The sequence below is a fragment of the Pelodiscus sinensis genome, chromosome 4 (genome assembly GCF_049634645.1).
Source record: "Pelodiscus sinensis isolate JC-2024 chromosome 4, ASM4963464v1, whole genome shotgun sequence".
NCBI lineage: Eukaryota > Metazoa > Chordata > Testudines > Trionychidae > Pelodiscus > Pelodiscus sinensis.
The window spans coordinates 129,219,787-129,244,207 of NC_134714.1; the positions used below are offsets into that span (position 1 = coordinate 129,219,787).

Consider the following 24,421-nt stretch of genomic DNA (forward strand, 5'->3'; position numbering starts at 1 on the left):
GCCCGTATCTGGGTCGCTGGTTTGGGGAGAAACCGAACGCTGGAAAATGGGAATGGTTTCACGTGGGCCCTTTTGGAATGCCACGCTTTGATTTTCTCTGCTCAGAAAGCTCCTTGTCTCTCCGGCATGCCTGCCGTTTTATTTTTCATCTCTTTAAAAACTGTCGAGGTGAGACGTTTTCTTTGACCCAACTCCATTTTCTTTCCATTTCCCAATTTGACAAAAGTGTCGGAAAGATTCCGGCCACCCCAGACCAGTCTTTTCCCTGGTTTTTCAGAGTTGCCAGTGAACCAAAAAATCCACTGCTCACCCGGTGCTACCGCGTGAGGGGAGTGCAGACTAGTGGTGAGAGCAGGGTGCACCTGCTTTTTTCTCTCTGTCCCGGCCACTTTCTTCCTGCAGGGAATTGGCCAGGTCTGCCCTTGTAAGGAGAGTTTGAGCAGCCCCCTGCCACGCCAGCCCCAAGCAAGGGGAGTCAGCTGGAGCTGGCTGACTAGGCCTGAGTCTGCAATAGCTGCTAGGCCAATTAACCAGGGGCTAGAAAAGGGCTGGGAGGGAGGCCGGGAGGGGAACAGAGAGAAGGGCGGAGGCCAGAGACAGGTGTGTGGCTCAGCTCTGCTGCCTGTATATCAGCCGTGGGCACTGAGTAGTTTGCAAGCCCTTGGAGGGCCACCAGACACATTAGGTACCTGAGCGTCCGCAGGTACAGCAGCTCCTATTGGCCATGGCTCATTCTTCCCGACCAATGGGAGCTGCGGGAAGCAGCGCGGGCAACCCCATCTGGCAAAGTGGGGGTTTTGCCCACGAAAGCTGATGCCCAAATAAATCTGTGAGTCTTTCAGGCGCCACCAGACTCCCTGTTAACTTCTGAAAGGGACTCGGGCCCGTAGGAGCCGAAACCCCCTGGACGGTCAACAGGGCATTGGCTCCTAAGTACGCAGGTCTGATTTGGGAAAGGAGAGCCTCGCTCTGGAACATGTTGCCCCGTGCCTCAGTTTCCCTCATGAGTCGGGCGGGGATCTTGCCCCACAGGAGACGGGGCTTGGTGGTTGAGAGTCTGACTGAGCGGAGGTGTGTGAAAATGCATGGAAGGCGCTAGGGCTATATTTCAGCATGACGTGCTAGTCTGCTCAGTGCTCAGAAGTACACACCCGTCTGCGACTCCGGGCTGAGATCTGTCCTCTTATCCGCGCTCGAGGGCCCCCCATGACCTCTCATCTCGCAGAGGCCATTGCACCGTCAGCTCCCTCCTCTGACTGGCCAGGGCTCAGCCTCCGTCACCCACTCGCTACGTCTGCACAGGCTCCTAGGCGGGACCGTTGTGCACACCTAGTCCAGGGGCTCTCAAAGTTCACTGCACCACGACCCCCTTCGGACAACACAAATAACTCTGACCCTGGGAGGAAGGACCAAGGCCTGAGCCCTGCCAGCCCAGGTGAGGGGGGCGACGCCAAAGGGGGGCTGTAACCTGAGCCCCACCACTTAAGGCTGATGTGCCCTCGGCCTTTGGCTTTGGCCCGGGCCCCACAAGTCTAACGCCAGCCCTGGCACCCCATTAAAACAGGGTCCCGACCCAGAGTCTGAGAACCACTGAGCTAGTCTGACCCCCCCCCCCTCCAACACAGGTGAAAGAAGCCCCAAAATACTGCCCAGAGCAGAGCTTAGATCCAATCTTCACTTAAACATGCTCAGTGACGGAGAATCCACCACAGCCCGTGGTGAGTTCCAGTGGTTACCGACTCGCATGGTTCAAGAGACACATCTGAGTTCCTGTCTCAATTTCTTCTGCCATCGGATCTTGCTCTCCCTTTCCCTGCTGGGCCAAAGAGCACACTTACTATTGGCCCCCCTGTGGATCCTTACAGAGGGTGATCAAGTCACCCCCTAACTGTCTCTTTAGTCGGGAAAATGGCTGGCGCGCTTGTGACGTTACTGGATTCCGATGTGGACAGGCAAATCATTGCTGCAAATGCTTGTACAAAGTGGGCCAAGGGAGGGGTTTATGGGAAGCTTATGATGCGCTGATTCGGTTTACACAGCTCATGTGCCTGCATCGTTTTGGCTCCGTGCTTGTATTTCCAGTGTTTGCTTCCGGGAGCCCTCAACAGGCTTCGCCCACCTAGTGTGGAAGGGTGGCTAGTCAGGTGAACAGAGGGACTTGACTGACAATGAACCTTCAGTGGAGCCAATCCACATTGGAGGGACTTCGCTGGCAGCGTCCAGACCAACATGGCTGCAGCCTAAAAAGGGCCAAGTCATATCTGGACAAGTGCCCGACTCATGCGACAAGCTCCATGTTGGGAGGTACATCCACACCAGGGCTGTGTCCAGACTCAGAGGTTTTTTCTGAAAAAGTAGCCTTTTTCCGAAAAAACTTCACCTGCGTCTAGACTGCAGCTGCGTTCTTTCGAAATTAAATCGAAAGAACGCGGCTTTTCTTTCGACGGTGGTAAACCTCAATTTACGAGGAAGAACGCCTTTTTTCGAAAGTGCTCTTTCGAAAAAAGGCGTTCTTGAATGCAAACAGGGGTTTTTCAAAAGAGAGCATCCAGACTGCCTTTCGAAAAAGCGGCTTGCTTTTTCGAAAGTTCCGCGTGCAGTCTAGACGCTCTCTTTCGAAAGAGGCTTGCAGTCTAGACATAGCCCAGGAGAGCAACGGGATTCCCTCCTCATGCGCCAGGCTATAAAAAGGGTCCTAGAGGTTCTTCCATTTGTCTTCAGTCCAGCTCGTCACTACAGGAGCATCTTTGCTATGAATTGAGCCCAGAACAACTCATGGCCCATCCTAACACAGGATGGATGCCAGAGACTTTTAAGACAGCAGCTTATCCCATCGCTGCTACACGCCTGCCCCAGGAACTTTGTGTTGGTGGATGTATTATGATCCCTTTCACAATGTTACCCTCAGGCTTCTCCTTCTTTCTGTCATTAATAACCCTTTGGATGGGAGATGCTAACGGACTGGCCCAGCGAGCGCCTTTGGGTAAGAGCTGAGGTATAAAGGGACCTGGGAGTGTGGCGGGCCCTCTGGGACGGGTCGAAGCTGTTTGGAGTCGGTGAGACTGGTTTTCGTAACCTCTCCCCTGTGTAAGGAGCGGGGCTGGCTGTGGCACAGGGAACGCTGGGATGTCTAAGTGGGTTGCTGGTGGGACTTCTTGCTAGGAGGCCGCTGAAGCGCTCGGTGCGACTGTTTTGATGCCTTAATGGGAAGGATCCCGGTCTTGGGCTGTACGTAGCCCTGGTTCTAAGCAATTCACCCTGATCTGACCCTCTCAGTGGTGCCCCCAGGCCAATGTTACATCTATACACGCCCCCGCTCAGATTCCAGCTGGTCTGACCTGGGAAAATTCCTTCTCGGTCCCCTTCTGGCCCCCAGGTAGACAGGCAAGAACCAGGCAGCTAAGCAAGGACTCTGACCCTTTCTGGCTTGGGAGCCCTCTCCCCCTGCAGCCATTCCTGATGCTCCAGACCAGCAGTGCCTCACGGAAAGACTCCCTCCCGACCTCCGGGGTGCTCTGGAAGCAGATCCAGCTAATCTTATTGAGCCACTTGGATTACAGACATGCGCGTCCCCCGGTCTTACAGCAATGGGTGTAATTACAGCCTAGTATGTCCCCCTGGGCCTTACAGCAATGGGTGTGATTACAGCCTAGCGCGTCCCCCTGGGCCTTACAGCGCCGGGTGTGATTACAGCCTAGCATGTCCCCCTGGACCTTACAGTGCTGGGTGTGATTACTGCCTAGTGCGTCCCCCTGGGCCTTACAGCACCGGGTGTGATTACAGCCTAGCGCGTCCCCCTGGGCCTTACAGCACCGGGTGTGATTACAGCCTAGCGTGTCCCGCTGGGCCTTACAGCGCCGGGTGTGATTACAGCCTAGCACGTCCCCCTGGGCCTTACAGCGCCGGGTGTGATTACAGCCTAGCATGTCCCCCTGGGCCTTACAGTGCCGGGTGTGATTACAGCCTAGCATGTCCCCCTGGGCCTTACAGCACCGGGTGTAATTACAGCCTAGCATGTCCCCCTGGACCTTACAGCGCTGGGTGTGATTACAGCCTAGCGCGTCCCCCTGGGCCTTACAGCACCGGGTGTGATTACAGCCTAGCGTGTCCTGCTGGGCCTTACAGCACCGGGTGTGATTACAGCCTAGCACGTCCCCCTGGGCCTTACAGCGCCGGGTGTGATTACAGCCTAGCACGTCCTCCTGGGCCTTACAGCGCCGGGTGTGATTACAGCCTAGCATGTCCCCCTGGACCTTACAGCAATGGGTATGATTACGGCCTAGCGCGTCCCCCTGGACCTTACAGCAATGGGTGTGATTACAGCCTAGCGCGTCCCCCTGGGCCTTACAGCAATGGGTGTGATTACAGCCTAGCGCGTCCCCCTGGGCCTTACAGCAATGGGTGTGATTACAGCCTAGCGTGTCCCCCTGGGCCTTACAGCAATGGGTGTGATTACAGCCTAGCGTGTCCCACTGGGCCTTACAGCAATGGGTGTGATTACAGCCTAGCGCGTCCCCCTGGGCCTTACAGCAATGGGTGTGATTACAGCCTAGCGCGTCCCCCTGGGCCTTACAGCAATGGGTGTGATTACAGCCTAGCGTGTCCCACTGGGCCTTACAGCAATGGGTGTGATTACAGCCTAGCGCGTCCCCCTGGGCCTTACAGCAATGGGTGTGATTACAGCCTAGCATGTCCCCCTGGGCCTTACAGCAATGGGTGTGATTACAGCCTAGCACGTCCCCCTGGGCCTTACAGCAATGGGTGTGATTACAGCCTAGCGTGTCCCCCTGGGCCTTACAGCAATGGGTGTGATTACAGCCTAGCGCGTCCCCCTGGGCCTTACAGCAATGGGTGTGATTACAGCCTAGCGCGTCCCCCTGGGCCTTACAGCAATGGGTGTGATTACAGCCTAGCACGTCCCCCTGGGCCTTACAGCAATGGGTGTGATTACAGCCTAGCGTGTCCCCCTGGGCCTTACAGCAATGGGTGTGATTACAGCCTAGCGTGTCCCACTGGGCCTTACAGCAATGGGTGTGATTACAGCCTAGCACGTCCCCCTGGGCCTTACAGCAATGGGTGTGATTACAGCCTAGCGCGTCCCCCTGGGCCTTACAGCGCCGGGTGTGGTTATACGGGTATAACGTTAACCTTTCCTGCCTGGCCGCACCCTTAGCCTCACCTCTCTCAGTTCCCCAAGGCAAGTCGGGAGGAAAGGCATGTGCAGCTGTGCCAATCACTGACACAATTTGCCACATGGCTCATTTTGGGACCATGCTAGGGCAGCTATCAGGAGTTGCTTGGTTATTTCCTGCCCCTCCCCCCCAGCCAAAAAAGATCCCAGCTGTGCCTGTTCACCCCACACAAAGGGGAAGCCAGGCCCACAGAGATCAGAGGGGCTCGGTGCTGCATCCGGGCCTGCCCCGTCAGGTGAGCAGTGTTCTGTTCCGGGGACACGTGTGGGCGGAGCGTGGGAAAGCGTCACTGCCCCTGTCTGCCTCCTGCTATCTTTCCAGCCATGTGGGGGGACAGAGGCTCGGGGCTCCTCCCGGGCTGAGCGAGCCGGTGCTGGCAGAGACCGGGCTGGAGCCAGGCTTGCGAGTTTGCCCCACCACAGAGGGAAGCTCTGAGATTCTGCATCCCCCTCCGGGCAGGTGACAAACACGTCTGACCCACCATTGATTTTGCCTCACCTCCCGCCCCGACAAGAGCCCGTAGCTGGCCCTTTAAAGAAAGGAGAGCCCCCTCCCATGATGCCCCTTGGCCTTGAAGACCCCCCTCCCACAATGCACCTGGGCCGATGCACCATGCAGCGGCTTTGCATTCCATCCTGATCTTGGTGCGGGCCCCGTACCCCACCCCACACCTGCGCAAAGCACGCAGCCGCGGGGCAGGTCCCAGGCTGGCATCACGGCCCCTGCAGTTTCCGGCCCCTGGAATTAGCCGGTGGGAGTCCTGGCCTCCCTGGCGTGCCCTGGGGTTAAAGGAGCCAGCCCTGCATTCCACGGCATCGCCCTCGTTCTACGGGCAGGGGCCCACCATCTCCAGTGTGTGTGGGGCTGAGGAGGGCTGTGGGAACGCTGCCGGCGGCTGCCATCGCGCTGGAAATGCCGAGTAGCTGAGAGCCCCGGGGAGAAGGCACGGAGCAGTGGGGCGGGGGCCTTGGCTGCTTGAACTCCCCTGGGGGCCACTCAGCACCAGTGTTCCCTGTGAGCGGAGCACTCAGGCGGCCACCCAGGCGAGGGGCTGTGTGTGGCGGGCTGGGCCGGCCTTTGCAGGGACCCCTTTCTGGGTCGTAGAGAAGGCTTGTGGGCTAACGGCTGGGCCTGTAAGGCAAAGGGGCCGCGCCGGGCAGGGCTCCGGGCTCCGTCACCCCAGGGCGGGTCTGGGACCTGGCGGTTTGTTCTCCAGCTGCTCAGCTCTCGCAGAGGGAAGAAAAGGCCCCTCGCGCTCATTTCTGGAACAGACCCCGGTGTGTCTGCCGCAGGGCACTGCCTGAGGCTGCAGGGAGCCTGGGTTCGTCAGTGTTAGCACTAAGGAGGCAGGATGCTCATGGGATGCACCATTTGAGGGGACCCTGCTCCTGCATGGGGGGGTTGGGCTCAGCGCTCCATGAGGGGGCCCTGCTCTGGGGTGGGGGAGCAGCATTCCTCGGGGGGGGGGACCATGCTCCAGGGTGGGGGTCCTGGGTAGGGGGTTGGGCTCAGCGCTCCATGAGGGGGCCCTGCTCTGGGGTGGGGGGGTCCACATTTCTCAGGGGCTCCTGCGGTGAGGTAAAGGGGCAGCATTCAGTGGGGTGGGCCTGATCCAGGGCGGGGGAGGGGGAGCAGTGTTCTTCAGGGGGTCCCCAGTCCATGGACCCCCAGGGCTCTGTCAGTCACCGTGGTGCAGGCCAGGAACGAGAGCTCGGCCTGGTGACTGGCACCAGCCCGACGGGGCCCGGGCTCCTTGGTTACGCCACCGCCAGGCGCTGTTTCCGTCGTACAAACCGCGGCCCGGCCTGCCCGGCAGCCTTCGCTCACCCCGCCCGGGGCCAGCGCGGCGAGGGGAAGAGGCAGAGAACGGGAGGAAAGGCCCCACGCCCGGCCCCGGGCTCTAGGAGAAGCTATGAGAGATGGAGGCTGTAGCACCCCCCAGCTTGGAGGGGCAGGGCTGGCGCGCGACACGAGGCCTGTGACAGCAGAAAGCGCGGGGGAGACTAAGTCCCAGGAGGGCGCTCGCCCGGGAGCCTGAAGCAGAGGAGGCAGCAGGGGCAGCGTCTCCGGGCAGGGCAGCGGGCGGGAGCAGGGCAAGAGGCAAGGGCTGGAGCAGAGGCCCACGGGAGCGGGGCGACTGGGCCGGAGATGGAGGCAGAGGAAGAGCGCAGGGCGCCGCAGCCAGCGGAAAAAGACGCGGGAGCTGGGAGGGGGGCGACGCCGCTGGCTCAGACACAGGGCCGCCTTCTGCAAGCGCACGGGCCGGCGGAAGCGAGCGGGAAGGGCGCCCCCGAGGCGCAGCCAGGAAGAGGCGTAGCCCGGGCCAGCGCTGGAGAGAGATGGCCCGGGAGGAGAAGGCCGGCCGGCCAGGAGAGCGAAGGGCCGGGCCTGGCGCGAGAGGAGGAGGAAGATGCAAGAAGGCAGAGAGGCGGGAGCAGAGCCCGCAGACGGGAGCTGGTGCAAGAGGCGGCGCTAGGGCCGAGCAGCACCGAGAGCGTTGGCCGCCCATCCCAAGGCGGCCGAGCATCTGAGGAGCCGTCCGGGTGTCCCACCGACGCCGGGCGCCGCTCGGGGGTCTCCGCAGGGCCGGCCTCGGCTGGGGCGTCATTCTTCCAAAGAAAACAACGGCGAGAGGTTAGCAGGGGAGGAGCCGGAGTCTAACACATGGCGGGGGGTGTCAGGAGATGAAATCCGCCCCCCCCCGCCTCTCCTCGGCTCCTCGGTGCCATGCGGTGTCGAGAGGCTTCTGCACTTCGCTGGGCTGTGTCCGGCCAGCCCAGCGGTTCGCCGCGCTAGGGGAGCTGGAGGAAACACACAGACGCTGTGCCGGGCGGTCGCCAACAGGCCTCGGCGGAAGGGACCGAGGTGCAGTGAGGTCCCGTTCCCACCCCATGAGACGCAGCAGGCTGGAGGCTCAGGGGTGTGAGCGCACCTGGAAACCTGAGCCCGGAGGTGCTGGGCAAGGCAGGCTGGTGTGTGACGAGTGCTCCCGGACTCTGCCTGGAGAGAGGAGGGGGCAGAGATTCTCCCCTCCCGGCACACAGGCCTGGGGTGCCCTAGACACACAGGCCAGATGGGTCATCCCGCTACAGGGGAGCTGCAGACAATTGCCCCGTGGCGGCGCGGCCAATGCCCAGCTCACACGGATGGGGCAGGACCCGACCGGCTGCCTAGTCCTGGATCGATGGGCCGTCACCCACTAACAGCAGTGGGTAGGTTTAGCCGCGAGGCAGGGAAGGCCCATCTCCCCCCCCCCCCCCCGACAGCTGCGCTGAGACCCTGGGGGGATTGACTGGCCCAGGTCACCCCCCTGGTAAGTAGCAGAGCCAGTTCTGAGCCCTCAGCCAGTCCCTGCTCCCTCAGCCCCCCTCCCTGGCTCCCGAGGCGCTGCGGTGGGGCGCCCGGGCAGGCCAGGCCCCTGGCCTCTGGGAGGAAGCCTGGCCTGCCCCCGGGCTGACGTCCTGGGAAGGCGACACAGGCAGCCACAGCCCCGCCTCCCGGAGCGGGATGTGAGGGGAGCAGGGGGCCTGTCCCTTGGCTGGTGGGGAACCCAAAGTGCCGCCGCTGGGAGCAGGCGTCTGCGGGGCTAAGGAGGCCGCCTGCCGCTGGGGGGGAGGCCCAGTGTCTGGCACAGGAGCGCCCCGGCTCCTCGGCGCAGGGGGAAGAACAGGAGCGGAGCAGCTACGGGCAAATGCAGAGAGCCCCAGCTTCCCGGGGGAGGGCCCAGCAGGCGTGCGGGCGGGTGGACGGCTCCCCAAGCTGGTGGGCCAAGCGGAAGGCCAGGGGCCCTGCTACGGCCCCGCGGCAAACAGAGACTGAGCAGAGGTCGGGCTGGATGAACGTGGCTAGTCGTCACAGGCCCGTTGGAACCGACGGCTCTGGGGCGCCTCTCCCCCCGTGCACGTCCTCCTTGTGCTCCCCCAGGCTGCCCCGCTCCTCCGGCTGCCCCACGGGCGCTGGAGTGTGAGCCACGCAGCTCGGAAGGGGGGGGCACACTCCTCAGCCCTCCGTATACCCCTCTTGCCCAGCCCCTGCCTGGCCTCTCTCCAGGGCGCTTCACCTTGCCACATGCGCCCCGCAGGGTAACTCTCCCGCCAGGACTCTCCTGCTGCCTGGGGAAGAGCTGGTCTGGCAACCCCCCACCGGAGACCCAGCACACACGGGCAACCCAAGGGCTTGTGCCGGCTTCCTGAGCAACGGGCGCTGCAGCAGCGTCATTGGCTCCACCTGCCTGGGGCAGGAAGCGACCGTGGGAAGCTCTGCTGCTGGGAGTGATTTGCTGGTGCCGTTTCGCTCCTGGCAGCTGCCCTGGTCCATGCGCAGGTCTATGGGCGTGAGGCCCTGCTGCCGCTGCAGCGCCCGTTGGCGAGCGGGGTATAAATGCCCGGAGACAGCAGCTGGGATGCAGGTAGGCAGCTCGGAACTTACATTTCTCACAGGCGCCATCCTCTTGCAAGCCGGGGTCCTGCCAGCTCTGGGAATAGCTCCCTGCTGGCTTTTGCCGCAGCTCAGCCAGCTCCTCCCAAAGAGCAGCAAAGCGCTCGCCCTCCCTGGGGGCTTGCGACGCCCACGTGTGCACCGGGAGCCCCAGGCACGCCCCGGCGGGAGCAGGGCACGGGGCGCGCTCTTGAGCGCCGAGAAGCCTGCCCCTGCCAGCGTGTCTGAGGCCCCGTGGCAAGGGGGCGGGGCTGGCTAAGGACCGCTGGTCCATAGCAGCCATTCCGGCTGAGACAGGATCAGACCTCCAGAGAGGACAGGACCGGCTCATCTGGGTCTGTGACCAGTGAACAGACACGGGCTGGGAGCTGAGTCCATGGGGGGGTGTTGTAGCCTCCCCAGGAATTGAAATTTGGGCGGGGTGTTTGAATGTACAGAAGGGTGTCCGGGCCGATGAGGGGTGAGACCGTGAGGATGAAGGTGGGCTGTATGGCATCATAGTTCACAAAACTGGGAGGGTGTTGGGGAAATTCAGGGGGGGTATACACTGCCACGGGGGGGGTGTAAGGAAATCCCTCCTCGGGGTTCCCTCTGTGGATCTTTGCGGCACACTCGTACTCCCCACCTGGAGACAAGCAGACCCTTCCCACAGCCCAGTGAGGGACAGATGCACCCCGCGAGGCATGAACAGGGCATCCTTGGCTCTTGGAGGAATTCCCGCGGGGTTAACAAACCAGCCTTTTTTCGGGGTGGAAAAACAGACTGTGTGTGTGTGGTGAGTGTGTGTGGTGTGCGGTGATTGTGTTTCTGGTGTGTGTGTGGGGGGGATGTGCATGCGGGTGGGGGGTGTTTCTGTGGTGAATAGTAAACTCTTTGCGATGTGAACATTTATTAAACTGGGCAAAGAACCAAGGGCTGGCTGCGTGGTACAAAAACCTTCCCCCCGCCACATGGACAGCAGAGCTGGAAAGGACCGGGGGGACGTGCAAACACAAAGCAAATAAGAACACAGGAGGCGTGTGTCGGAGGGAAACATTGGCACGTTGGTAACAGGCTTCGGCAGACAGGCCGTGATTTGCAGTTTTATAAAAAATCCCGGGGAAATAGGTTGCTGGGGGGACGGGTCCCAGGAAGAAAACTAAAATCGGTAACTGACCAGTGAGGAGTCTTCTGTAGCAGGTGCAGAGAGGTCCTGTGAAATTAGCCCCGCCCTTGTCTCTTCGTCCTGAGACCTAGGGCAAACAGCACCCCCGTTAGAAAGGGGACTCGGGTATTTTCTGTGGAGCAAGAGGCCCGCAATGGGCGGTGCAAATGGCTGGCCCGGAATGACTGGTGGTGTTTGGAAGCCGATGCTTTGGAGAGCGGGTGTTTCTCAGGGGGTTGCTCCAGATCTGGACTCCTCGGGTCTCTCCTGGGATTTACAAACACCCTGCACGGTGCGAGGGCTGCCAGGCAAAATGCTGGAGCCCCCCAAAACCCCGGCCCTGCAGCCTCTGGCCTCGCAAGAGCCTCCCACTCTGCTCACAAAGTCTAGAGGAGTCACTTCACCCACGGCTGAAATGCGGCTGCCTCTGGGGTGGGACATGGCAGCTGTTTAATGGGCCACAGCAAGACTCAAGAATAAGGTTATTAAAAAAGGGAATCTCTTCTGCCATTTGCGCGGCCCAGAGAAGCGAGCCAGCAGGCTGTAATGACCCAGGCTGGGTTTTAGTGAGGGCACCGATCCATGACCCCCCATTCCTGACCCCCAGTGCAGCCTCTCCCTGGTCCTCAGCACTGCTCCCCCCTTCCACCACCCAAACCCCCAGCGCTGGCCCCTCCTACCACCAACACCCTAACCCTGACCCCTCAACGTAGATCCCTCTTTCAGCCAAAACTGGTGCCCCCTTCTCTGTCCAAACCCCACGCTGACCCTCTTTCTGCCCCCAAGAACCTGACTAAGCTGATGCCAAGGTGGTAGAGAATATCCCCTCACCTGAGAAGGGCCAGCAACCCCATGGAGTCCACTGGGGGCTTTGCTGTTGTCATTGACTGGACACAGGAAGCGCCCAGATACCAGCGTGAGGGGAGGCCCTGGGGCGGGCAGAGGGGCCTGAGACTGGTGGGCACTCAGCTCCAGCCCAGCTTCTGAGATGGGCAGGGTGCTGCCGTGTGACTGACCGCCGCAGGGGCCTGCCTGCTGTGGCCCCGATCCAGCAGAAGCTCCGCTGGCCAGCCCCACGGATGGCTGGGGCAGAATTCCCATGGAGCGGAGCCACTCGGAACAGCTTCCCCTCGGAACTGGGCCTTGGCAGCTCATGCCCCAAGGGACCAGAGCGGGGCCCTACGGCTTGGTAGGGGCCAGCACCAACGGCTGCAAAGGCCCCCGGCCCAGCTTTGCAACCAGTGAGCTGCCGGCGGGGCGGCCGGGCTGCGCTTCTGGAGTCATTTACCAAGCGCCGTTCCTCTCCAAGTGCGCCCGGAACTGCCTGGTGCATCGGCCGCCCGGCAGGGACTCTCCCGGCTGGCTAGGCCTTGCCGCGGCAGCCGCCAGCACTCCCCCGTCGGGCGCTAGGAAGCGAACCAACCCTGGGCTTTGCTTCCACGGGTAGAACCGCTAGCAGGCCAGGACCCCCACTGGCCCTGCCTCTCCAGTCTGTCATAACAGGAGCTGTGAGACTCCCCCGGCCTGCAGGGGCGCAGAGCCCTGCCCCACAGGCCCGAAGGGCAGGTCGGGGTGTCCCTGTCACTGTGCTGCAAAAGGCAGGAGCTCGCCACTTACCCCGGCTCTTCCAAAGCCCCTGGATGGACGTCGTACTGGGGGGCGACGGTCCGGGTCGCTTTGCGCTGCGCGGCCTCCTCTTGGGGCGTCCGTGTCCCTAGCAACTCCAGCTGGAAAGGGAGGGGGGCTGCTTACAGGTTGCAGATTTGCAAATGGCAGAAGGCCCCCGGACTCGGCGGAGGGCTGCGGGCGAAGGGTGGAGGGAGAGCTGAGGGCGGGGGGAGGCTGGAGGCAGCTCTGCCAAAGGGTGTCCGGGGGGGAGTCCACCTTGGGAGACCCACCAGGCTGGCGGAGGGTCTCCGGAGGGAAGCAGGGAAGCCCTGTTGTTTGGGCAATTTATAACCGGAGCGGCTAAAGCACCAGGGACTGTGCCCAGCTGGGCAAGGGATCTGCCCTGCCTCCCTGTGCAGGCTCCCCAGCCCTTTCTGCCTGCTCCCGGCATTTCAGCTGCCGCATTCCCCGGTTCAATGCCCAGAGCCGATGCCCCGCCAGGCCCGGGCCTCGCTCACCGTGGTCGGCCTCTGCAGCGCGGTGAAGCGCTCCGCCCACGTGGCGGTGGACTTCTCGAAGGCGTTGTGCCTTTTCAGCAGCTTCTCGACGCCGTCCACAGTGTGGCCATAGTCGCCGCTGGCCAGGTACGGCTCCTGGGTGATCAGCCAGGCCTCGGCCACCGAGGCGTCCCTGGAGAACTGGCACACTTCCAGCACTGCCGCGAGAGAGTGGGGAGGCGGGTTACATGCTGGAGGGGTGGGAGTGCCGGGGCTGGCTCCACCATGCAGGAGGGGATGCCCTGGCGTGCCCCGCACTCTGCAGAGATCAGAGCATGAGCATCGCCTGCCCGATGGACTGGGGAGGAGGGAGACTCCCAGCAGGGAGTTTTCAGGATCTGGGTGCCCAGGGCGGCAGGACACCCCTGCCCCTCACAAGTGAAAACCGCCCCCTCTGCAAAGCCCCTACGCCAGGCCCCGCTGCTGAGGCCACGGCAAGCGAGTGGTTTGGGCTCCCATGTCGCGCTAGGGAGAGCCCATGTGACACCCAGCCTGGGGGGCAACTTGCTTTCCCCTCCCCGGGAATGGGCAGATCTGCCAGCTGGGGCAAGGGGTGGGGCTGGGCCCTGGGACCTCCTCTCCTGCGAGTTGGGAGGGAATCGCAGGAGCAGCCCAGGGGGCTGCAGTTCTAGCTGGTCCTCGGACAGGAAGCGCCCACATACACCCGGGAGGGGACAGCGCGGCCCATAATGACTCCAACACAGGAGAGTCCAGCGAGATAATGGAGAGACCAGCCCTGGGGAGGGGTCCCAGAGATCTCCTGGCCCGGGGAGCCCAAGGAAAACTTTCTGCTTGGTGAGGGTGCTGCTCTGGAAGAAGTGAGAGGTGCTGGCCAGCAGGGGGCAGCGTTGCAGCAGAGACTGAGTCAACAGCGCAGGTCCCAGGTTCATCCCTCCTGCCTCTGCCCCCAGGCAGCACTCCCTCATTTTTTCCCCATACACGTGTGGAATAAATTTTATTCCACGCACCGAGGCCTGTGCAGATGTGCACCACCAGTAGAAACACACGCTGCTGGCTGGGGTGCTCTGCTAATCAGCCGGGCGGCATTTGAATCTCTCCTGGGAGGCACCCAAGCTTACAGGGAACCCTGCCCCGGGAATCCACCTGTAAACGAAGTGTTGCTGCAGGCCACAGGCTGGACTGGCCAGAGCTCAGTGTGCCGGGCTGGGAAGGTGCTGAGCACTAGCTGGGTGAAGCCCCACCAGTTTCCCCGTGCCCCCGCCCATGATACGCCCCTGCAGCGCTCACACAGACGGAGCCACTCCCAGCGTCTGTCCCACGTCTCCATCATCGCCTGCCTCTTCTCCATCAGCTGCTGCAGCTTCTCTTTGATCTGGAAGGGGAGAGAGGAGAGGAATGACGGAAGGGCCCCTGGACCGCGGGGTTTCCCATTCCCAGCTCCAGCGGGCCTCTCTCTCACTGGCCCTGCGCTCTGGGGTGAAGCTTGGCTCTGCCTCGTGCTGCTCCGGAGGGACCATGGGCGGGAAATCGCCGTCAATTATCGCTTTATGGGGCCTTCGCAGGCTCTGAATGAGGGATGACGGGCCTCCGAGGAGAGGTTGGGAAGTGGGGGGAGGGGCGCACCGTGGAAAGTTTGGGCGCAAAGAAAAAAATTAATTTTTCATCTACGTTTTCCACAGAAAGCACTGCGGTTTTGATGGAAAAACAACCCCCCTGGAAAAGCGGACGATTTCAATTCGGCAATGCTGCCCCGGTGCCTCATGGGAGTTGTAGTTTGGGTTCACCAGGCTCCCGTTTCCTTGGATGGGCTGGGCTCCCTCGCCAAACTCCCTCTCCCGTGAGGGACTGCAGTGGGAGGCAAGGCTGCAGTGCACCCTGGGAGATGTAGTCAGGCAAGGGTGCCCTGCCTCAAGAGCACCAGCGGGCGAGATATGGCCCTAGGGCCAGATCTGACCCACCAAGCCACCGGGCCGCCCGATACAACTTGGGGGCCACCTGGCTGCTCCCTGTGGCGCTCTACGCCGGGGGGAGATGGAGGCTTCCTGTGCTGTCCTGCCCTCAGCAAAATCTGTCAGCTCCCATTGGCCAGACTGGCTAATGGGAGCTGAGAGATTTTGCTAGGAGTGGGGGCAGTGTGTGGAGCTCCCCCTTCTCCTCCCTCCCCCGGTGCTCGGGGCAGACACCCACAGGGAGCAGCCAGCAGCTGCAGCAGGCAGGGAGCCTGCCTCAGGGTCCTGCAGGGCTGCTGGCTGGGAGCTGCCTAGGTAAGTGCCTCCTGGCCAGAGCCTGCCTCTGGCACCCCTGCCCCTCCTGCACCCCAACTCCTTATCCCAGACCATGACCTCCTCCTGCCCCAGGTTACCACCCAAATCCTCTGCATCCTCCTTCCCCTGCTCCTTCAGGTCACAACTCCCTCCCGGACCCTGCATCCCCTCTGACACTTCTCCCCTAGGCCAGAATCTTCTCTTGCACCCCCTGCCCCAGATCAGAACCCCTCCTTCACCCAAACACCCCTCCCTTCTGCACCGCAGTCCCCTACCCGAGCTCCCTTCTGCACCCAGCCTCTGTCCCAGACTCTGCAGCCCCTCCACAGAAAAGTGCGGCCCTTGACCACTAACCAAAATGGCCCCCCCCATAGAAAATTATTGCCCAGCCCTGCCCTAGAGACAAGTGTGAGGGGGAGGCACCGTGCGCCTCACCTCAGCGGCTGCTTGGTGCCTGCGCTGCAGCAGCTTCTGCCCCAGGTCCAGGCAGCTGGTGAAGCTTTTCTGCCGGGTCTCGATCTCGGACTTGATGTCCTGGTGGTATTTCATCAGCAGCTCCACGGACGACACGTCCCTGCGGAGAGGGAGGGTTGCCAAGCCCGGGCCAGCTGCTCAGCCTCTGATGAGAGTCAGGCGGGGCCACGGACGGCCCCATTGCTTTCTACTGGCCGTAAGGGCGAGCTACAGGGGGTGGGGTCAGAAAGGAGCGAGAAGGTGCATGGTCTTTGGAAAAGAGGCGGAGTGGGGCAGGGACTCAGGGAAGAGGTGGAAGGAGGCAGGGCCTCAGGGGAAGGGGCGGAGCAAGGGGAGGAGCTCAAGGGAAAGGGTGGGACCTCAGGAGAAGGGGCGGTGCAAGGGGAGGAGCTTGAGGGAAAGGGCGGGGCCTCAGGAGAAGGGGCGGTGCAAGGGGAGGAGCTCAAGGGAAAGGGTGGGACCTCAGGAGAAGGGGCGGTGCAAGGGGAGGAGCTCGAGGGAAAGGGCAGAGCCTCAGGGTAAGGGGCGGTGCAAGGGGAGGAGCTTGAGGGAAAGGGCAGGACCTCAGGAGAAGGGGTGGCTCAGGAGATGGGACCACACTTGGGGTTCGGGTGGCACCCCCCACTTTTAGGCAGCTTCTGCCACCTCTGGTGTCTGCTGAGGAAGTAAAGGCTGGGCCTAGAGATGACCCCAGGGCATGTAGGGAGCAGGCGAGTCGGGATGGGCCAGGGCCGCTCCCCCTCAGGGGTGTTTACCTGGGCTTGTCCTGGGTTTCGATCTGCCGGACGACGCTCTCCATCCAAGACAGGAGGTCCCGGACCATGCTGAAGAAGCGGAATTTCTCCGCCGTGTTCACCAGCTGCGCCCGCCGCCCACTGCAGGCATCCAGCAGGGCCTTCCAGGCCCCCACCACCTCCTGCTCTTGCTGCTGGATGGTGGTGGCTTTCTCCCCCGCGTAGGCCGTCTGCAGCCGCGCGGCCACCTCCCGGAACTGCTGGACCTGGGGGGGGAGGGAGCAGGTGAGCTCCGGGTTGCACGACTCTTGGGCCCCATTCTAGCACCTTCCTTGAGCTCTACCCTGGGGGCTCCCAGCCTGTCAGAGCCTCATGCTTACTGCCCAGGGGGCTGATCTCGGCGCACAGGGCTTCTGAAAGGCACCTGGGACCCGGCAGGCGCAGGCGGGCGAGGCTGTCGTGAGGAGGGCGAGCGGGACAATACTGGGGAGGGGCCGGCGGTGGCGCTGCGTCTGGATGGTGCCAGCTGCCTCGTTCCTACAGATCGTCCCCGCCCGGTGCCCATCCTGCACCCAGGGTCTTGAAAACGGGGCAGGGCTCCCTGAGGCGCAATGGGGCGGCGCAAGGCCTGGGGCCCTGAGGGAGGCCGACCGGGCGAGTTTGTCCCGGGAAGGTGGCGAGGTGGCTCACTCCTGCTCCGCCGGGCTGGGGAGGACATGCCAGCTAGCAGGAGCTCTGGCGTCCGGCACGGCGGTTCTCAGACGTCCCTGCACCGCCAGCCCCCTTCTGACAACAATTGCTGCCCTGGGCCCTGCTTCTCTGGGTGGGGGTGCAAGGAGGGGGGGCCTGAGACCTGAACCTCACCGCCCCAGGTCGGGAGGAGCTGAAGACCAAAGGCTTCAGCCCTGGGTCCCAGCCAGTCCAAAGCCAGCCCTGGGGCCCCATTCAAACAGGGCTGTGCTCCAACATTTGAAACCGCTGGTTGGACGCCCCGTGTGGGAGCCAGCGGCTGGGACGCTGGCCAGGAGATGGGGATGCTCCGCAGGGAACAGCAGGCCCGGGGCAGAGCGGGGTTCCCCCTCCGGGATATGGATCCAGGCCGGACAGTCTCCTGAAGCGGGTGGTCTGGGTTGGCCATGGGGCTCCCGGAGGGAAGCTCTGGGGTTGGTTTCCAGGCCGTCTGGCCCTGTAATGCACACATCACCTGCAAGCCAGGGTGTGCGACCCACATGTGCAGAGCACGGCCCCACGGCACGGCAGACACCGCCCCTCCCTGCCCCCCACTGGCCACACCCCAGCGAGCCCCGGTGCTGCTAGGACAGGACGGCAGGACCAAGGCCACCCCCTGGGAATAGCTGCTCTGTGGAAGCAGAGAGGAGCCTGCTCCTAGGCCCGGAGCTGGAGTGGGGGCGGGTGGCCCAGGGGTCTGCAGCGGGGGAGCCGTACCTGTCCCTCCAGCAGGTGGATGTCACGCTCGAAGGCCGTGTGCATGCGGTGGAAGGACTCGGCCGTGTGGGCGTCCTGGCCCAGCTCCGCGGGCAGCTCCCGCCGCTTCTCCTGGATGAGCGCCAGCGTCTCGGCGCCGTCGTAGAAGAACTTGTGCAGCTCGTAGGAGGTGGTCAGCAGCTGCACCCGCGTGTCGATCAGCTCCAGCAGGTCGGCCCAGCTCTCGTTCAGCCCGTCCTTCCACTCGGCAATGGTGGCCGCCTCCGCGTGCCCGGCGTCGATCAGCTGCTCGATGGCCAGGTTCACGTTGTCCACGCGCTCCTGGCCCAGGCTGCCCGTCTCCCGCGCAAAGTCCCGGAACTTCTCCCGCAGCAGCTGCCCGACACAAAGACCTTGCTGCGGGCACATTCCTCCTACTCCCTCCTGCCACGTTACCGTGGGCACCTTCCTCCTACCCCCTCCTGCCACGTCACCGTGGGCACCTTCCTCCTACCCCCTCCTGCCACGTCACCGTGGGCACCTTCCTCCTACCCCTTCTCCTACCTCACCATGGCACGTTCCTCCTAACCCCTCCTGCCACGTTACCGTGGGCACCTTCCTCCTACCCCCTCCTCCTACCTCACCGTGGCACGTTCCTCCTACCCCCTCCTCCTACTCCCTCCTACCTCACCGTGGCACGTTCCTCCTAACCCCTCCTCCTACCTCGCCATGGCACGTTCCTCCTAACCCCTCCTACCACCTCACCGTGGGCACCTTCCTCCTACCCCCTCCTCCTACCTCACCGTGGCACATTCCTCCTACCCCCTCCTCCTACCTCACCGTGGCACGTTCCTCCTAACCCCTCCTACCTCGCCATGGCACGTTCCTCCTAACCCCTCCTGCCACCTCACCGTGGGCACCTTCCTCCTACCCCCTCCTCCTACCTCACCGTGGCACGTTCCTCCTACCCCCTCCTCCTACCTCACCGTGGCACTTTCCTCCTAACCCCTCCTGCCACCTCACCGTGGCCTGTTCCTCCTACCCCCTCCTCCTACTCCCTCCTCCTACCTCACCGTGGCACGTTCCTCCTAGCCCCGCCTCCTACCTCACCGTGGCACGTTCCTCCTACCCCCTCCTCCTACCTCACCGTGGCATGTTCCTCCTAACCCCTCCTCCTACCTCACCGTGGCACGTTCCTCCTAGCCCCGCCTCCTACCTCACCGTGGCATGTTCCTCCTAACCCCTCCTCCTACCTCACCGTGGCATGTTCCTCCTAACCCCTCCTCCTACCTCACCGTGGCACGTTCCTCCTAACCTCTCCTGCCACCTCACCGTGGCATGTTCCTCCTACCCCCTTCTCCTACCTCACCATGGCACGTTCCTCTGTCCAGTCCCCCCCCATTCTGGGTGCACTGCTCTGTACCCCGCCTTGGGTGCTCCTCCTTTCTCTGCCCCCATGCCTAGGGTGCCCCACAGCCTTGTTTCCTGACAGATCCCCCCACACGCTGGGCTCTGCCCCCACCTCTCCATGCCCTGGCACGGTGCGCACGCCAGCAGGAGTCTGCAGCTGAGCACTGGGCAGGCCCGGTGTCCCAAGCCGCTCCCTCGGCCTGGCTCGCTGACTCACCGTGACATGGTCGTAGTCCTGCCCCAGCTCCTGCGAGGAGGCGGCCATGTCGCGCTCCGCGATCCACTGCTCCAGCTCGTCCACCTCCCGCTTCAGCTGGAAGAGGTGGCACATGTTCTCCAGCCTGTGCCGGCGCTCCTCCGCCAGGTCCTTCAGCCCCGCGTACTGCTTGTCCACCCGGCCCTGCAGCCGGATGATCTGCTCCCTGCGAGGCACAGGCAGCCGGCGGGTCAGGAGCCGCGGTAGCCGGGAACCCCGCGGTTCAGACGTGGCTGGTGTGCCCGGTGGGAACCAAAGCAAGGCCCCATGTTCTCCACAACACACAATGGTGTTTGAAATCAGGGCCGGGGGGAGCAGAACCGTCCCAATTCCGGCTGCTAAAACGGACGGCTCTTGTGCGGCAACTCACAAGCCAATTCCAAGCGATCCCAGCACTTGAGATACCCTGCCTCTTCGGGCCGAATGGGGGGGGGTGCCCCATTCTTTTGCAAAAGGGAACGTCATTGAAACCGGCACAGCCGCAGAGCAAGTGTCCCGCCGCAGCGTGGGCTCAGGGTGTGAAACTGCGAGGATCTGGCTAATCATGTAGCCGGCCTAAGCCATCCCGGCGCATGCCGGCTCTGGACCACAGCGGCTCTGCCTTTTAAATGTCGGAAGAGCCTGGTGGACCACCTCCGACATTTAAAATGCAGAGGCGCAGCATCCTGGACTGGCACGAGCCAGGACCAAGCAGTCCCGGCCAGCAGCCCCTGTTTGTGGTGGTTCTGGCTGCCACGAACAGGGGCTGCTTCCGGAGCAGCCTCTGCCTTGCTCTGGACATAGGCTCCTTCACAGCAGCCTCCCCTACTCCTTCCCACCATTGCGTCTGATGGAGGCGGGGGGGGGGGGCCAGGCCTCCCGCAGCACCAGCTCCTGTTTCTCTCCCTCCCTCCCTGCTGCTGCACAGGGGGGAAGTGAGCAGTCGAATAGTCGGCAACTCGCTTACATCCCTAGAGTGGACACACCTCGAACCCGCCCACGGCAGAGCCGACAGTGCTGGAGCTATCCCTGCGCTTTTATGGGCGCTCGGAGCTGGAAGCGAAGCCACTAGCGAGAGCAGGCCGGCGGGATCCTCCCGCTCAGTATCCCCGGGGGGCGGGCTGATGCGTCGGTGTTAAGGGGCCCCCTGCCTGGCTCGTACGCACCCTTCCGGATGGCCCGCGGAGAGCAGCGCCTGCGCCCTGCCGGCCAGCTGCTTGATGGTCTTGCCATAGTCCTCCACGGCGCGCTGCTGGCGAACCTGTCGCTTCAGCATCACGATGCTGCTCTCTTCGTCCTGCAACCAGCCAGGCTTAGCACTGGGGGCCCACAGAAAGAGCCCCCGCACCTCTGGGCAAACGCGCCCGTTCCGACGCTCCCCCACTGGCCGTACACCGGGGCAGAGCGCGGGCCGCCGAGCCGGGAACTGGGCCCTCGCTTGCTCGAAGAGGCTCCTGCCACCCTCCAGGCAAACAAGCGCCAAGGGCAGGACTCCTGCCACACTGCTTTGGCCCAGCCACCCCCTACCAGGGGGTTGTAGCCTCCCATGGTGGGCCACTAAGAGTGGCACGTGGCTTGCTGCAGGAGGAAGCCACGAGCCACCCAGGCCCATGGCCATAAGTGCTACCAAACAGTAAAGGTTGAACCTTTCTAGTCCAGCACCCCTGGCACCTGACTGGTGCTGAACGAGAGAATTTGCCAGACCACAGGAGGTCAATATTGTCCAGCAGCATTGCCAACACGTCCACTGCTTGCTGGGCTCTGAGAAGAGCCTGGAGGGGAGGGATAGCTCAGTGGTTTGAGCAGTAGACTGCTAAACCCAGGGTTGTGAGTTCAATCCTTGCAGAGACCATTTAGGGATTTGGGGAAAAATTTGTAAAGCATGGTACTTGGTCCTGAAGGCAGGGGACTAGACTCAATAACCTTTCAAGGTCCCTTCCAGTTCTAGGAGATAGGCACTCTCCCTTAATTTAAGATATTCAGAGTAAATACGAGCTAAATAACAGCTGAGAGCCAGGGCTAGAAACAAACTTTATGGGACCCCAGGAAACTCAGCCCCCACCCGTAAGCAGACATCAGCAAACAAATATCATTCCGGACAATGGAGGTTGCCAGACTAGAGAGGTTCAACCTATAGTTTTGGGCTTTTTCTTAAATCCCCAGGGTGATGTTATTGGATTTTCCATGGGAACGTGCAGAAAACACTGTCGCGCCCACTGCGGTGTGTTTGCCCTGAATGCTGTGCAAAGGGGGCCCAGGGAGGCGTCCATTGAAAGCTGATGCTTTGCTGATTCTGTTTACACTGCTCATGTGCCCGTAGGATTTTTGAAAGGGACGTTCTGAGCGTGGGCTCTGTACGTCCAGCGTTTGCTTGTGGGAAACATGCGCAGGCATCGCCCGCCGGCTGTGAGCAGCGGAGATGTGACTGGCCGTACTCGGCTGACAATGAACCTGAAGTGTTGCCAACACACATCTGAGGAATGCTGCTGGAAGCCTGCGGACCAGCAGCTAAGCCATGGCTGCCTGTCTACAAAAGACAAGGACAGGTGACTTGCTCGTGTGACAGACCCCTTTTTTGGAAGGTACCATCACACAGCGAGAACAATGGGATTCCCGCCACGTGGGCAAGGCTATAAAAAGGGCCCTACGAGTTCCTCCATTTGTCTTCAGTCCTGCTCATCGCATCAGAAGCATCTTGGCTGTAAACCAGGGGTGGGAGTCCTTTTTTGGGCCGGGGCCTGCTGACCCACAGAAAAATCAGTCGGGTGGGAGGCAGTGGGGACTGGAGCGCTGGCATGGGCTCCCCAATGCTGGGGGGAGGAGCCCTGAGCCCCAGGGGCTAGATCCAGGCAAGCCAGGTTCCGCACCTGGCCCCCGACCTGCGGTTCCCCATCCCTGCTATAAACAAAGGGCCCAGGACTGATGACCCACCCTTACAAAGGGAGCACTCCAAAGATTTTTAAGCTAGCAGTTTGTTCTCTCTGTGCTACACGCCTGCGCCAGGAACTTTGCGTTGGTGGATGGAATTTGATTCCTTTCACAATTTCACCCCCGATCTTTTCTTTCTTTTATTAATAACCCTTTAGATGCTAGAGGATTGGCCCAGCAAGCTCTTTTGGGTAAGAGCTGAGGTATAAATGGACCTGGGAGTGTGGCGGGCCCACTGGGATCGGTAGAAGCTGTTCGGAGTTGGAGAGACTGGTTTCGTAACCTCTCGTCTGAGTAAGGAGCGGTGCCGGTTGTGGCACAGGAAAAGCTGAGGTGTCTAAGGGGGAAGCTGGTGTAACTTCCTGCTGGCCAGTGCGGCAAACAGAAGTGCTTTTTGTGACTGGTTTGATGCCTTAGCGGGGAAGAAGATTCACTGGGCAGGCAGGATCAAACCTGAGACCTCTGAAACTTAGTGCATAAGTTGCTACAGAACGAGCTACAAGCCACGTGGCTCTGAGCGAAGGCTGTAGCAGACTCAGTCCTGAGGGTACGTCCACACAGCAGCGTTATTTTGGAACAATATCGTGCTGACGGACTTCTCATTCCGACTCCGGTAACCCCCATCTCACCAGGAGCAAGGAGCGTTCTCCTTTCGACTTCCTGCTGTGTCGACAGCACCAAAAGCCGAGTTCAGCTACTTTGACTTCAGCTACGCAACTGACACAGCTGAATTATGTCGCTTAACTTGACTTCTGCCCTGCTGTGTAGACGTGCCCTAAGGGACCATCTAGGTGCCACTGAGGGGGACAGAGTGCCACCTCCAGCAGGCATGGGTTACACACTGTCCTCTAAAGAATCCCCCACAGAACAGGGGCCGTGCCAGGGGTGGGGCTGGGACACACAGTGATGAGGGGGCAGCCAGGGAAGGCTGCTGTAACTTAAACAAGCCCCTATGGCTAAGTTATACCCAAGCCTCTGTGAACCCCAGGGTCAGGAGGCCAGAAATGTGGCTTAATGCCTCTGCCGAGATTCTTTGCTGATGGTTAGATCTGGGGGTATAAGGAGGGGGATTCCCCTCCCCACCCAAAACCAATTTGTGTGTGAACATTTGTTTTAAAAATGAGGGCTATATTCCACCCAGACCAATGTTCTCTCTGATTGTTTCCATCCACGTGTGGAATAAATTTTGTTTTGTGCACCGAGGCATGTGTGGATGCGCACCACTAGTAGAAACACAGGCTGCCGGCTGTGGGCACTGTGCAGCATTTGAATCTCTCCTGGGCAGTTGCCCAAGTGCACAACTTACAGGAAGCCCTGGCCCAGACCCACCTCACGGACCGTGGCGGGATGGCGCCCGCTCTCTGCGCTCATTGCTAAGCTCCGGCCGTTCTCACCTGCGGCTTCTCATCCGCCACCACATAGAGCTCCTGCTCGCTGATCCAGGCCTCTGCCTCGCCAGCGTCCAGGTAATACTGCTGGGCCTCGTTCGCCTGCTGCAGCCGCCGCAGCCTCCTCTCCGTCTCCTCCTGCAAGGTGCGCCACGCCCCCTGCAGCAGCTGCCGCTGCTCCTCCACGCCGCTGCAGTCCCCGTCCGCCGCCGCCACCGTGCGCTCCGCCCTGCGCAGGACGTCCTCCACCCGCGGCGCCCGGCCCGCCATCTCCTTCTGCAGAGTCTGGCGGGGCGAGAGTTGGCGTTACCGCCCTGAATCACACCCGCTGCCCCGGCCGGCATGGCGAAGGCCCAGCAGAGGGGAGGGCCGGAGTTCCCGCAGACACGCCAGCGACTTCCCAGCTCACCCGCCCGGCGCAGGGGCAGGCCTGCCTCTTCCCTGCTCAACGGCCGTGTCGGGCTGGTGCCCAGGCGCTGGGAAACAAGGACACTAATATGGGTGTGAATCTCGTCTTCTCGTTCTGTGTTTGTCCAGCACCTAGCACAGGGGGCGGGGCTGCTCCTAGGCAGGAGGCTGATACGGCTAATCAAGAGCAACATCAAAATACCCAGTGAGACAGAGGCCACAGGCATGAAGGGGTTAATGCTGAAGAGCGGGAGGA

The 24,421-nt window shown here is 61.9% G+C and overlaps 1 protein-coding gene across 2 annotated transcripts in view; it reads right to left on the bottom strand.

Moving 5' to 3' along the window:
- SPTB (spectrin beta, erythrocytic) overlaps positions 1–24,421 on the bottom strand; it is a 99,675-nt gene that overhangs the window by 9,726 nt on the left and 65,528 nt on the right. For both annotated transcript variants that reach the window (XM_075928868.1, XM_075928869.1), the window contains exons 23-32: positions 23,764–24,042; positions 20,608–20,738; positions 19,424–19,628; positions 17,818–18,192; positions 16,393–16,637; positions 15,599–15,737; positions 14,187–14,271; positions 12,900–13,096; positions 12,391–12,500; positions 10,786–10,861 (exon numbers count right to left, since the gene is read on the bottom strand). In XM_075928868.1, coding sequence (XP_075784983.1) covers positions 10,786–10,861; positions 12,391–12,500; positions 12,900–13,096; positions 14,187–14,271; positions 15,599–15,737; positions 16,393–16,637; positions 17,818–18,192; positions 19,424–19,628; positions 20,608–20,738; positions 23,764–24,042 — 1,842 coding nt within the window. The remainder of the gene's footprint in view (positions 1–10,785; positions 10,862–12,390; positions 12,501–12,899; positions 13,097–14,186; positions 14,272–15,598; positions 15,738–16,392; positions 16,638–17,817; positions 18,193–19,423; positions 19,629–20,607; positions 20,739–23,763; positions 24,043–24,421) is intronic.